Raw genomic sequence first — 14714 nt, 5'->3', positions numbered from 1 at the left:
AGTAATTTCCCCGAAAAATCCTGCAAGTCCAAGGAGTAAAGGTTAATAATAATAATAATAATAATAATAATAATAATAATAATAATAATAATATGTGTGATCTGATACACTGGACTATACGGTTGGACTTAAGGGATAGCCACAACATCAAATCATCTATATTGACTTAAGAAGTATATCGCATTTTAAATTTTGTTATCGTGACAGGCCTAATGACCCCACAGACGATGACGAGGGTTTCAACTTCCTGTTATATGCAACGTTTTCCCATTCAAAAGATATAATATTTAGTTTTAAACTGTTAATCGCTATGGCAACAGTCCAGCAGTCATCCTCATTCTGAAACTCCTGGATATTCTATTTGCAGGAATTATGTGCAATAGAAAGTGAAAATATGTAGTAAATACATTCCCAGACTTTTGTGTTATATATTATAGCATGTTGTAATGTTTTTATTTATTTTTTTATCAAAATATAATGTCAAATGCACATTGCTAAACATTTTGTATCCATTGAGTCTTATATAATCGTTACTCGCTCTGTAGTTTAGCCCTCTACAAACACATTCTGAAATGATTCTTTGTTCAGCAGTATTTCCTCAACTGTTAACGCACCTGGATGGGTTTAAAATGCACCGTGAACCGAATCTTGATTTAAAAGCAGTTATAATATTTGTCAGAAAAATGGAAATTCAAAATTGTTGCTTCGGAAATAAAAAATAAATAAATCCAGCAAATTCACATGAATCTTACCACCCTGCCGTCCGGACGGTTGTGTCTGAGCGCGAGGGTGGGGTGGGGGGGGCTTGTGATAGGAGGAGGAGGAGGACGGGGAGGGTGGTGGTGGTGGTGAGGAGGGTGGTGGGGGGGCTGTGTTGTATTTCCTGTGTCGCAGTTTACGTTTTTTTAGAGCAAGAAAAATGGGCTTATGTAACAGTCATGTGATTTGGCCAGAAATAGTGGTGGGACTACAGCTGCTGCCTCTCCTCCTGCCTGCTCGACTTTTGGCAGCGGACACACACACACACAGACACACACGCAGACACACACACACACACACTGCGCAGTACTCCACGAGATCCCAAAACAAAGTGCACGCTGTATCCACGTAGAGGAGATGCAAGAAAGCCGCGATTACTGTAAACCTATAAATACACGACCAGTCAAAAGTTTGGATTCACTTTTTAATTAATGTTACTTCTTTATTTCCATTGTACTTTTTTACATTGTAGATTCTCACTGAAAAAAGGGACACGTATGGATAAACAAAAAATAAACTCAAAATAACTCGTTTTGGATTTTAGATTGCTACCCTTCGCTTTGATCACTGCGTTTCACTTTTGGCATTTCTTGAGCAGCTGACAAGGCACAGCTGCGAAGTGAAAACCAGCGTGACGGCTCTTTTGAACGGTTCCTTAATGTGAACGGTTGGATCCGGATCTCTTTTTTTTTTAAAAGAACCGAATCTTTTTCTTTCAAATTTGCACGCATTTTTATCCTGATTAACGCTGAATTGACACAAGAATCAACACAGAAGCAGAGCGGGCGACACAACTGAGAGATTTGTGCACAAAAAAAAACATAATGACAGTTTGTAAAATTATTATTATTGTAGTTTAAAGTTTTATTTAGATGATTCATAATTCCAAAGAGTAAACACACTCCCGCTCTGAGTTTGAACCATTTTAAACAGATCTGAGCCTTGGTCATTTCTGTCTGTGATTAGTTTGTTTGCTTCTGTCATATAAATAATTAGTAAAAGAACCAGTCTTTTGAACGGCTCTTTGAAATGAACAGATCCTAAAGATTCGGATCTCATAAAAGAGCCGGAAGTCACTTAAGTAGTAAAACCATTTCAGAAGACTTCATCATAAACCTCATTGAGAGAAGGTCAACGTGAAGAATTTTAATATAAAACGTGACAAATATTTAGTTGAGTTTTGAGTTTTTTCTTCGCTTCATGATTTCATACATGTTACTTCATATATTTGATGTCTTTCGTATGTATCTAAACTGTAGAAAGATGTAAACATAAAGAAATAAAAACATTACCAGTGAAGGTAGTGCATGAAGGGCGATGCAGACTACACGATGCAAAGGGAAAGTGCATTTGAGAAGTGTTTTTTAATAGCCACAGTAGAAAGTCCATTATGATCCTTTAATAATAGTAGTGTCTTGCCATTTGCTGTACTGAAATGACTGAGAGCTTTGTACTGTTTTTTTAATTAGTAGATTCTTATGCTGCAACAAAACGATGCATTATGACCTACACATCAGCATAATGTAACAAATACAACACTACACTTATTCAGCCCCGCCCACTTTTGCTGTAAATGAGACTAAACTCTGCTTTTTTTGTGTCTGTTCGTTTCAGTGGAGAATTTGAGACACGTTTTGCCGCTAAAATCTGATATAAAGTAGGTTAATTTGTGTAATATGTTCAGTGTTCATGTGATCAACAAGTCAGCACTGCAGCGATTCTCTCTCATATAGAATGTATTTACTGTCAGGATCGACGGCCCCGTGCAAAATAATACAACCCCACAGACGACGGCGGCGCCCACGGCAACTTCAGGAATAAAGTGAATAGTGAACATGTATAAGCAAAAACTATTGGGGTTTCAACTTCCTGTTATATGCAACATTTTCCCTTTCAGAAGATATAATATTAAGGTTTAAATTGTTAACTACTATGACAACAGTCCTAATTTGTCGTCATACTGAGACCCATGGATATACTATTTGCAGGAATTATGTGCAATATAAAGTGAAAGTATGTACAGTAATAGCTACAGTAAACGTGCACATTCAAGACTATTATTTGTTTGAGAGGCTTAAAGTTATAGAAATATTATCGAGCAAATACATTTACATTTGTATTATATGTTATAACATGTTGTAATGTTTGGGGGGTTTTTTTTTGGCACTTTATAATAATCACACACTTTAGCCACAATAAAACATCAACAAACACTTAAAGGGCTCATATTACGCTATTTTCTGATCTGTTATAATGTTGTTTCATAACAAACAGACCTAGAGTTGTGTTTTGTTTCATTTGCACATGTTTAACACACAAACCCTGCATATTTAGGCTGAGTTTCTCAAACGGAAAACACTCTGTTCCACCTTGTGATGTCATCATGTGGTAATACAGGAAGTGCCCCATTGTTTTGTTTTTTTTAACTGCATACGCTTTCACTAAAATCATCTGGATGATTTCAACCCTGGAATAGCCAATCTCTACTGAACTAAAGGTAAAACGTAGCTGTTACTACTATATGACATCACAAGGTGGATCAGAGCATTTTGAGCTTTACTTAAACATGTGTGAATGAAACAAAACACAATGTTCAGTATGAATTAAGTCTCTGTTCATGCTTAAGTAAGCCTAATTAAGATATATTTATTATTATAAAATGTTACCAAGGTTTTATAAGCTCCAGTTTGAAGTAGCAGAGATAGTACTGTCCCTTTAACACATTATTACCAAATCATTTTTACAGTGAACATTCTATCTGAAGCGTTTTTCCGGGGTCGTTGCTTGGCCCTTCCAAACTATAGGCTCCCATTCCATCGTTCCACCTCTATATATCACGAGCATTAACTGTCATTTTATCCAATGCTTTTCAGATTGCCAAGTGGAGCGTCTTTGGCTTGCCGCGTATACATTGGTGAATGACTATACTGTTTGTGTGTGTGTGTGCTAGTAGAGGCTGCCGTTGTGTGGGCGTATGGCGCTGGGAGGGCTGGCGGACGTGTGGAAACCAGGGAAAAAGCAGGGGATGGATGGAGATGTCTGTGTGGAGGAGGAAGAGGAGGAGGAGGAAGAGGAGAGCTGTACAGTGAAGAGCCAGCAGAGCGGAAGGAAAGCGCTCTGAAATGGGAGATCATTGGGTTTAGCTGAGGGCTACAGCAGGAGGCAGGAGGGATTCTGGTCCTGTTAGCTTCACTGTCGTTACCACCAACACTCGCCCGCTTCTGGACAATTATATACTGTAAAACACACCATTAGTCACATGCAATACTTAATCATGTTTATCTAGTGCTAATAAGACAGAATGGTGTTCAGTTAGCAGACCTGACCAACTTTGTAAAATACAGACAAATAAACAATCATATATAATAACAATAATAATGCATTAGTCTTATACAGCGCTTTTCCAGACGTTCAAAGACGCTTTTTGGGCATTATTCATTCACTCCACACTCGGTGGTGGTAGGCTGCTATTGGAGCCACATCTGCCCTGGGGAAGACTGACGTAATCAAAGCCATCGGCCCCTCACACACACGCGCACACACATACACGCACACACACACACCGCTTTCATATTAAGCAATGTTGATGACGTATCAGTTATGTTCAGTTATGTCCCACTGGCACTCCACTGTGACACCTGGTATTCCCAGTGGTCTCTCATCCAAGTACTGACCTGGTCCAACTCTGTTTAACGTCTGAGATCTGACGAGATCAGGCTTTGACAAGAAGGTTTGGTCACACATTATTATGCATTTACATGTTAATGTCGTGTACCTTTTGCATACAAAAGGTTTGCTGTTTGTATTGTTACTGGCTTTGTCTGTTTTAAAAATGGACCTTGAATCTGGAATAAAGATTAATTGAGTTGAATACACAATCTTTTTCAAATGTTTATGGACAATTGGCGTTAAAACTAGTCACAGTTGCTATGTTACAATTTGTTCTATTTGTCATTTTGAAATCACAAATAGAACAAATTGTTCTATTTTTCTTGTTGTAAAAATATGGCTTATATTATTGTACAATCTAGCTGTCGTTACCACCAGCACTCGCCCGCTTCTGGACAGTTGTGGTTGTGTACAGTAAAACACACCATTAGTCACATGCAGTACTTAATCCTGTTTATTTAGTGCTAATAAGAAAAAAATGGTGTTCAGTTACAAAGTAGATATAGATTGACCTACATTGTGAAACGTCTACACAAGCATACAAGATACACATACATCATTTACATGAATTAGCTCACGTGTTATTCTGGCCAGGTCCCTGATTAATAAAGGAATAATAATGACATAGAATAATAATGACAAAGAAAGTAAAGAATGTATCAACTACAGTAAACTCCATTATGATCATTCAAATTTATTGCCATTTAAATTAATAGTTTTCAAAAAAAACAAACTAACAAAAAAGACATTTCCTTTTCTGTTAACTGCCATGCCAGTCTTTTTCAACTGTTACTAGCCACAATTATGGTCTTTACTAGCCAACATTACACTAGTTAAATGGTTAGTTTTTTAAAAATGTTATGAAATACACTTCTGGCTGCAAGCAATACAATTATGTGGAAAAATTGTTCTATTTCTGGACATGCATGAAATTCCCCTGACTAATGTGGCTAGTGTGACTTAATATGTCGGTAGCCAAAACAGAAATCTGACGGTATTTGGTTAGCTAGGTTTACAATAACCAAGCCCGGATTATAGTCATTTTACAATACAGTTTATCCTGTTTTTTCAGTAGAATAGCTTTGTACTGTAAAACACATTCACATACATTAGTCATATGCTATCATCTCCTGTTTATGCACAGCTAATATGCTATTTACAATGTATACATTATAAATATATCTACACATCTCAATGTATTTGTCACCTCTGGGTGCGAGCCTCTCCCTCCTCACGATGAATACCTAGAGATTTTCTGATAACACTGTAATAACCTAACCTCAATTAGCCATGAAGCATAAAGAAAGACTTGATTCATAATAAACGTGAAAAACAGAACTTGTTTATTTGAAATGTTTTGGTCAAAGTTATCTCTCTTTTCTCGTGATCCTTGCATCCTAATCATTCACCACAATGAGTTCATAAGTACTTTTCACAATTTTCAGAGACCATCACTTTCATGGTAACAACAAATAGCATACTATCAGTGCACTTCCTGATTCTATGAGGATAAAACGCTTTGTACTTAGATGCAGCACACAGTGGTCTCATTTTAATCCTAAGAGCTGTTTTTACAATATATCTGTGCAATGGTTAAACTCATTTTGCTCAGCTACATGGAAAAAAACATTACAGTACAGTTTTTATACCAAATCTTCAGTCGGTCCTACGAGGGAATCACTGCTGTTCAATCACAAAATGTGGATCAGATAATGACTTTCACAGTCCTGACCTACTTTATGGGGAGACAGACATAGAATCAGACATTTTAATTACTAGGATTTCTCCAGTGTAGCCGCAGCGTAGCATAAAACCATGTCGGTATAGAATATAGTGGTAATTGGTAGTCATTACTGCATGTACATTCACTCATTTGCAGCAACTATTTCCACAGACAACAGGTGGGCCTCTGGGGATACGCTGGGTCACTGATTATATTTGTAAAAAGCTAATTAGAGAATTTGTCTGCAGCGCATGTTCCATATAAATGTACTCTTTTGATCATGTGCAGCTAGCATCTGTTATTATGATGGATATGGATATAGAGGGGTATTATGTTTTGTCAATTTGGTATTACTGTTGTGTCCCTAGGCAAGACACTCCACCCACATTGCAAACTCTAGCTCTATTATACTTGTTTAAACAGCTAGTAAGGGTATCTGACATAAAATCCTACTGGCTCTCACTGCACTGTAGCAACCCTAAAAAGTCCCAGTAGGGAAATCTATCTGTGGCATTTGACCCACTCTTCAACTTGTGCCTTTTGGCAACCTGTTAAGAGCATTGGATGACCGCACAGCAGTGTCCTGGGATTCATCTCTAGATCTTGAGCCAGAATCTTAAGTAAGGCTTACATAGCTGAAGTATTGGCTTACTACTGTGCATGTCTTGGGTTGATGGGGGAAACCAGAGTGCCCGGAGGAAACCCATCCAGACATGGCAAGAACATGCAAACTCATCACCCGAATGCCCAACACAGTCTAGGAATCCAACCTTGGGCGTTCAATTTTGCAAATGAAAAAAACCCAAAACAATGTGTATGTTTTCTAAGCCAGTGTTTTTGCCATTTTCCCACAGTGCAAAGCGTTAGACGCCCCCTGCTGATAGTCTGTCAGGTGCATGTCAGGTTCACCGGTGGAGCGAGACAGTAACATTTGTGTCTGGTCTTCCTGTAGGTCAGCACAACTACCTGTGCGCCGGGAGGAACGACTGCATCATCGACAAGATCCGTCGGAAAAACTGCCCAGCGTGTCGGGTACGGAAGTGTCTGCAGGCCGGCATGAACCTGGGAGGTGAGACTTTGGCACTCTGGTAGCACACATAATTTAGTCAGTCAATTGCAAAAGGTTAGTACATTTTGTGAATTTGGTGGAACAGTGTTAAAGATGCACTATGTAACTTTTCTGATGGAGAGTCCGCTACTTTCTTGTCTCAATGGAGATGTATTTTGCCTGGAATGTTCCACAATATGGAACACAACTGAAAACTGCATTTTCCTCAGTCACCAATACTACAAAAATGCTTTGAAACATGATGCTTTCCTACAGTGAAGGCACGATTGACGATTGACAGCCAAGTGAATGGGCCTGGTGGCACCACAGTCTCTTCTGAGAGTTTAATGCCATACAGACAAGCAGGTGGCCTCCCCCAGAAAAGTTACATAGTGCACCTTATTATTTCTAGTTACCGTCTAGCAACCCTGTAGCTGCTCCAGGGGATTGCCTCAGTGTAGTAGAATTTTTCTCTCCAGTCAGAAATTCTGAAAGGAAACATATTATTCAAAATTTACTTTTTTGAGCTTTTAACCATGTTATGTCATTGTTCCCTCAGAAACAAACCTGGAGTTATATTTTGCTTCATTCACACTTTCAGTTATCCATTATTCCAAAGTCTCAAACAAAATGTTCACTTTGCATTTTGCCCAGATTGTTGCATCACAGGTAAATCCCAAACTTCTCTTCTTTTAAGAATATAAACCATCGCCAGACTCGTTTGGCAGTCAAATTATGTTCTGCACACCACAACTATGCAGATCTATGTCTCACCAGCAGCAGGTAGTACTGCATCCAACAGATCAGTGTGTGGATGCAAAACAACTTTCTCCAGCTAAACTCAGACAAGACTGAAGTCATCATCTTTGGTCCACAGAAACATAGAGAAAGTGTCAGCAGTCACCTCCAGTCTCTCTCTAAAACCTTCAAATCAGGCTAGAAATGTAGGGGTAGTAATGGACTCAGACTTAATTTGAGATTAGAATACAGAGAATAGACTTTAAAGCAGCTCTGTGTGAACAAGTCTCTCCATGGACCAGCATCTTCCACATGTTAGAGCCATATGAACCATCTCACACTCTGAGGACTTCAGGGACCGGCCTCCTGCTGGTCCCAGAGTCACGACTAAACATGGAGAATCAGTGTTTCAGTTTTATGCTGCTACAACCTGGAACACTCTAAAGATGTGAGACAGGCCTCACAACAGAGGTGTTTTTTATAATATGTGTTTTTCAAATATAGACAATTGTTTATGTGAAATGTGAAATACTAATCCAAAGCATGTTTAAAAGGAAATTAAAGCCACACAAATGCATAATATGTGTTAAATAAATCAAATAAACAAAATACAAATGCATTTGCGTGACACATAGACTTATCTGCAGACCTGCCTGTACCTCGGGGGTGTAGATTCAAAATACTGTCCCACAGCGGTCACGTGTCCCGGGCGTGACATTTGAGTCAGCTCCGCTCTGTTATATCAGGAAAGATCCAAGAGAAAAAGTAGGTCTGAGGAGTCACAGGAAGCCTGAGGATGCTGACTCATGAGATGTTTGTGTGTATGGACTCGCTGGGAGTACAATACGCAGTGGCGCCCCTGCCGTGCAGATCTAATGCACTCTTTACAATACATGACAAAGCCCCCAGACTGAAGCAGGCTGAATTAACAGGGAACATGAGACTACTGTTTGAAGGCTTAAGGTTCTTTCAGCGCAAGGTTTAATGCATTATCACAGGCAGTGGGATGTTTGTACCGATGCTGTTTCTGTGACGTCAAGAACTTACATATATCGGGCAGGAGGAAGTTGGTTGAAGTTTTTTTTTATAATCGTTATATGTATGGAACTATACAAATATTGTTTAGTACAGTGGTCCCTCATTTATTGCGGGGGTTACATTCTAAAAATAACCCGCAATAGGCGAAATCCGTGAATTATTCTATATGTTTTGCAGCTGTAAAACCCCTCACCACACACTTTATACACTTTTCTCACACAGGCATTAACATTTTCTCACATTTCTCTCTTGTTTAAACTCTGTCAAAGTTCAAATTTTCATAGGCGCCTTTGTCGGTGCAGAACGTTTCATCGACATTGTGGGTTTTGTCGGGGAGAAAACTTGCAAACATACAGCACTTCAGATGTTTGGCTCCTCGTCCAAGCCACTTCCACATTGCTGGCCAGATCACTGCTGGACACTGTCTCATATCGATCTGAAGGGAGGAGTTAACTACACTGAAACACACCTCGATATGAGGCTGTGAAACATCTTCACTCTTATAACTTTTTGTCCAGTCTAGTTGCAAAAGATTGAGAGAAGAAATGACAGAGGGAGCAATAATGTGTTTCATTCATTTTAAACGTTTTTGGCAGAGGTCCTCAAGTCCTCCAGGTCCAAAAATAGTGATATGACTAGAGCCCATGAAAGTGTGTGTGTGCATGGATATTCAGAGGCGTTACGCACTGATTTAAGTGAAGAGACATTTTACTTTAATATATGGGTCAAACCAGTACACTTAAATTCACATATATTTAATGACAAAATATCATTTAGGGGAAAAAATAAGAAAATAGGAGGCTGGCTTTTATGGCCTAAACATATGTATGCTATTCAAGATCGAGAGAATGGTGGCACAGTGGCAAGAAGCACAGGATGAGGTACCCAGTTTTGTTACTGTAAAAGTACAAATACAGAGGTGAAAAGTTACTCAAGTAAAAGTAAAAGTAGCCATTTAGAAAAGCACTTGTACTTGTCACATGTAGTGATATTGATCAAAAAATGATAGATTTTTCTCACAGTAACAATACAAATCCATTTTTTCATTTTTCTTATGAATTTTGAGAATTTATTTTTGTTTGCTCAAAGCCGAAGCTTGTATTCGAAAACGTTAGTCAGGATGTTTCTACGAACATGGTAAAAATAACCCCTCAAATCATAGGAAAAGTATTTTTACTTTTCAGTCCAGTTAAAAAATGTAGTGGAATAGAAAGTACAAATACTGCTCTTAAATGTAGTGAAGTAAAAGTAAAAAGTATCCACTATAAAATGCGCTTAAGTAAAGTACAGATACCTAAAAATTCAACTTAAGTACAATATTTTACTACATGTACTTTGTTACCTTTCATCTTTGATGGCAGGTGAGGTCTTAGGTTCCTTCCTGTCTGGACTTTGCATGTTCTGCCTGTGTCTGAGTGCCTTTCTAATGGATGAGTACATATATATCAAATTAAAACATGCAGAGCCTCTACTCTGCTCTGGTTCTTCTGCAGCTTTGACTGAACAAACCATAGCCATAATATTTAGTGATATTAGAGTTGTACTTTTCAGAATAGCAAAGAACATTGTAATGTAAAAACAAGATTAAACAGAACAAAAACATTTAAAAAATATATTGGCGCTTGACTGACAATGTGATGTACATTTTTTAATTAGCACATTTTCATATCACAAAATGATAAAGCCGATCTTACTGACTTCACATATTTTCCAATTGTAAATGTACACCATATGAAGAGTGAATGTTAACTTTTGAATATTTCCTCGTCTAATGACCTGCGGTGAACTGAATGTCTCAAAGCTCTGAATGGACAGTGTGACTAAGAGCAGTGGCCTGGCATTTTCATCTTTATCTCACTAAATCCAAGGTTAGATCTTTGAAACACAAAAGTCGACTTGGATAAAGGAGTGAATGAAAGAGTGTGAACTGTTGTGTGCTGTCATGTCAAAGCAACTTTTCTCCACTTTGTTGCTTGAAACTTTTTAGGTGAGCGTAGCTAATCCTCGCCTCCCTTCCACACCTGTTACTGTGGCATCCGTTTTATCAGCGGTTCACAGACCTGTTGTTTAAATTCATTAATTAAAAGTGTTTGTAGTTCCTCTATGTAACTGATTTGACAAGGTTTATAAAACAGCTGCTGTCGGGTCACAGGGTGAAGTTTAATCATTTGTGTAGTGCCAAATGTTCAAATGGACCGTGCTTTATTTAATGTTGCATGTTTAAAATTGAAAAAATTGAAATTGAAATTGCACCTTCTTGTCTTCAAGGAGATGTTAATGTGTTTGAATGTTCCACAGGTTGGCATTAAACATATATTTGAGACAAGAATAGCGTGAAAATCATTTTACTGTGAACATATCTCCACAGATCTGACCTGTGACTTGGCCTGATGGGCCCACAGGCTTATCTCCATGGATATATGTTTGATGCCATACTGCATAGCAATAACATCACCATGGAGAATGGAGACAAGTAAAGTTCCACCTTTAAATACATTTCATTGATTGTTTTGAAAAAGCAATGAAAAGTGTTAAACCCTTCACCCCTGGAATAACTCACTGAGCAAAAAACATGTTTGAAAATCAAACTTATTCAAAATGGCTGATAATCTTACCACATTCAACACCTTGTCTGTTTTATAGCCTGTATTTGTTTTATTTGAACCAAATTCTTGGTGTTGTGCTGCATTGTGCTGTAAATCACTGCTGTCCTGTAGTGTTTTTATGAACTGTACTGTTTTTACCTTACACACAGCACTGCAGCAGATGAGTGTTTGCATAAGCAGACTGTGTCCTATAGCACACATGAGCACGAGTAAAAAGATGTGTCCCTCAAGTGTTGAAAAGCAGCAGATGACCGTGAATCACCAATGCAAGACATCCAAAACAACTGCCACGAAACAAACATGTTACATCTTTTCAATATGTCTGCTCAATATATAATAACTTTTTTTTATTACGTGCTGATGCTTTTAACATTTAATACTTCAAATAAGAAAAAATATCAGCTATTCATAGTGTGTGTTGTGTCCTTGGACTGGACAGTTCTCAGATTGTGCCTGTAGGAATAAGTTCAGTAAATGAATGCCACATTTGTTAGACCAGCACAGAGCCGCTGGAGATACAGGCTACTTCAGGCCACATACAAATACATGAGTGAGGAATACAAAAAAATGTATAGAAACGTGTGTAAAGTCTTTGGAATTGAATTAAAGATTCTGTATTACGCTAAATTGGACCTTAAAACCTTGAGTTTTTCATATGATAAAGTAAAATTTGTCTTGAGACCACTGTGTGCTGTCTGCATCTAATTATAAAGTGTTTTCATTGGCCGTGAACCAGGAAGTAAAGAAGTAAAGGAAGCTCAGTCTTTCCGTGACGGTAAAGCTAACAGCTACTAACATGCTAACGTACACTTCCTGATTAGTTACTCTTTATAATTAATGCACACATGACCCAGAGCTGCTTATACAAAGGATTAAAATTTGTCAGTCAAAAGTTTGGACACTTTCATTTATGTTTTTTCTTTATTTCTATGATTATTTAAGTTGTAGGTTCTCACTGAAGGCATCAGAACTATGAATGGACACATATGGGATGCAGCAAACAAGAAATAAAAACAAGATCATTCAATCTTGTCTTATATTTTACATTGTTGAATATAGCCACCCTTTGCTTTGAACCTGGTTTGTACTTTTGTCATAAGAGTTTTCAGCGGCATTGAAAGTAAAGGATGACTAAATATAAAAATATTCACTTGAGCTATTTCACTTTTTTTCTTAGATTCCATATATCTTGCTTCATATATTTGATTTCTTCCATCTAAAATGTAGAAAGTAATAAACATAAAGAACTAAAAATGAGAGGGTTTGTCCAAACGTTTGACTGCCAGTGTACAGAGATTTTAAAAAGACTCTTGTCTTTGTCTCCACAGCGAGGAAGTCTAAAAAACTGGGTAAGCTGAAGGGACTGCACGATGACCTCCAGACCACAAAAGACGTGGGGTCGGGCGGGTACCTGTGCTCCGAGAAGGACCTGACCTCCAGCGCAAACAACGCCTTGGTACCCCACGGTCCAGGGGTGGTCACGCCCTTCCTGCCCCCCTCCATCTGCAGCGTCCTGGAGCTGATCGAGCCTGAGGAGGTGTACTCCGGCTACGACAACACACAGCCCGACACCACCGACCACCTGCTCTCCAGCCTCAACCGCCTGGCCGGCAAGCAGATGGTGCGCATGGTCAAGTGGGCCAAAGTACTTCCAGGTGGGTGCATGTTCGGGGTTATGGAGCGGGGCATTGTTAGATATGGGTTCAAATGTATATGTGTGCCAGAATGTTTTTTCGGCTTTGTTAGTCTGTGCTAGTGTTGTCATGATGCTAACTTTTCCACGGAATAGACTTGATACAATTTCAATATCACAATGATGATAAAAAGTACTCTTTGTTTAGATACTAGAATGTCATTTTCAACATTAAATTGTTCTTTCTTATGTTAGCATGTGGCCGTATATATTGTATTTTCCGGACCACAAGCCGCACTTTTGTTCTTTTCATAGTTTGGCCGGGGGCGACTTATACTCAGATACAGTGACTAATATGTGGAATATAAGTCGCATCTGAGAACATAATTTTGCATCTTTGTTATGGTCACACTGACAAACTGACAACCTCTTTTTTCTTCATTATTATGCATTTTTTGACTTATACTCCGGAGCGACTTATACTCCGGAAAATACGGTATGTGGCTTTATATTTGTTCTGATATAGCTATTCAAGAAAGGTTAATTTCTGTCCTGTGAATGAGACATTTTTAGCACCAATACTTGCCCAAATTACATCTAGTTTCAATATTAGTTTTAGTATCAATTAGTATCAGATTTTTGATACTTTTGACAGCCCTAAATGGCACAGTTTAACAGAGATAGAGAACTAGACACTTGTTGTTGCTTGTAAGATGTCCAGATTGACCTTATCCCAGTGGAGATGTTATTTCTTTCTCTGGGATGTTCGATATGGTTTTTATTGTTAAAAATATAACTAATAAATAATAACATGCATTCTTGCTGTGAATAGGCTTGCCTTTCCACAAAGCTGACCTGTAACTTGCTCATTTATCTCCACAGACATACAGTAGATACGTTTGTTGCCATATGGTGGTACGTTCCAGATAAAGCCACATCATTTACATGGAGACAAGTACCGTATTTTCTGGTCTATAAGTCGCAATTTTTTTAATAGTTTGGCCAGGGATGCGACTTATACTCAGATGCGATTTATATGTGAAATATATGTTTTTTTCTTCATTATTATTCATTTTTTGGCTGGTGTGACTTATACTCCGGAAAATACGGTAGTTGGCAGATTCTAGACTAGAAAAGTTACATAGCGTGTCTTTAAATAATCCACAAGGAAATTCAGTCAGTCATGGTACTTCAAAAGTGCTGTGATAAAACAGATAAAACAGATTGCGGTTTGTATGCTCTATTTATAAATACTAAAACTTGAGAACTATGATCTTTTGAGGAGGCACAGGAAATGAATCAATTTAATTTGTTATAATTAATTACAAGGTTTAGTGGAAACACTTGTTTTTGTCCTGTTGCTCAGTGTGAAACTTTTAATGATTTAGCAGCATTTACACATGTTAAGGGCTGCTGCTTTTTCACAATCACAAGTTTTATTGCCATTGTCCGTGAACAAAAAGCACAAAGGAGGGACTCGCTCTGACGTTATGGTGCAGC

The 14714-nt window shown here is 38.2% G+C and overlaps 1 protein-coding gene across 1 annotated transcript in view; it reads left to right on the top strand.

Moving 5' to 3' along the window:
- nr3c2 (nuclear receptor subfamily 3, group C, member 2) overlaps positions 1–14714 on the top strand; it is a 164502-nt gene that overhangs the window by 106223 nt on the left and 43565 nt on the right. Inside the window, exons 4-5 of the mRNA XM_033991838.2 lie at positions 7104–7220; positions 12910–13236. Coding sequence (XP_033847729.2) covers positions 7104–7220; positions 12910–13236 — 444 coding nt within the window. The remainder of the gene's footprint in view (positions 1–7103; positions 7221–12909; positions 13237–14714) is intronic.

This window comes from Periophthalmus magnuspinnatus, chromosome 1 (genome assembly GCF_009829125.3).
Source record: "Periophthalmus magnuspinnatus isolate fPerMag1 chromosome 1, fPerMag1.2.pri, whole genome shotgun sequence".
Classification (NCBI taxonomy): domain Eukaryota; kingdom Metazoa; phylum Chordata; class Actinopteri; order Gobiiformes; family Gobiidae; genus Periophthalmus; species Periophthalmus magnuspinnatus.
This window is presented reverse-complemented; position numbering and strand designations above follow the sequence as displayed.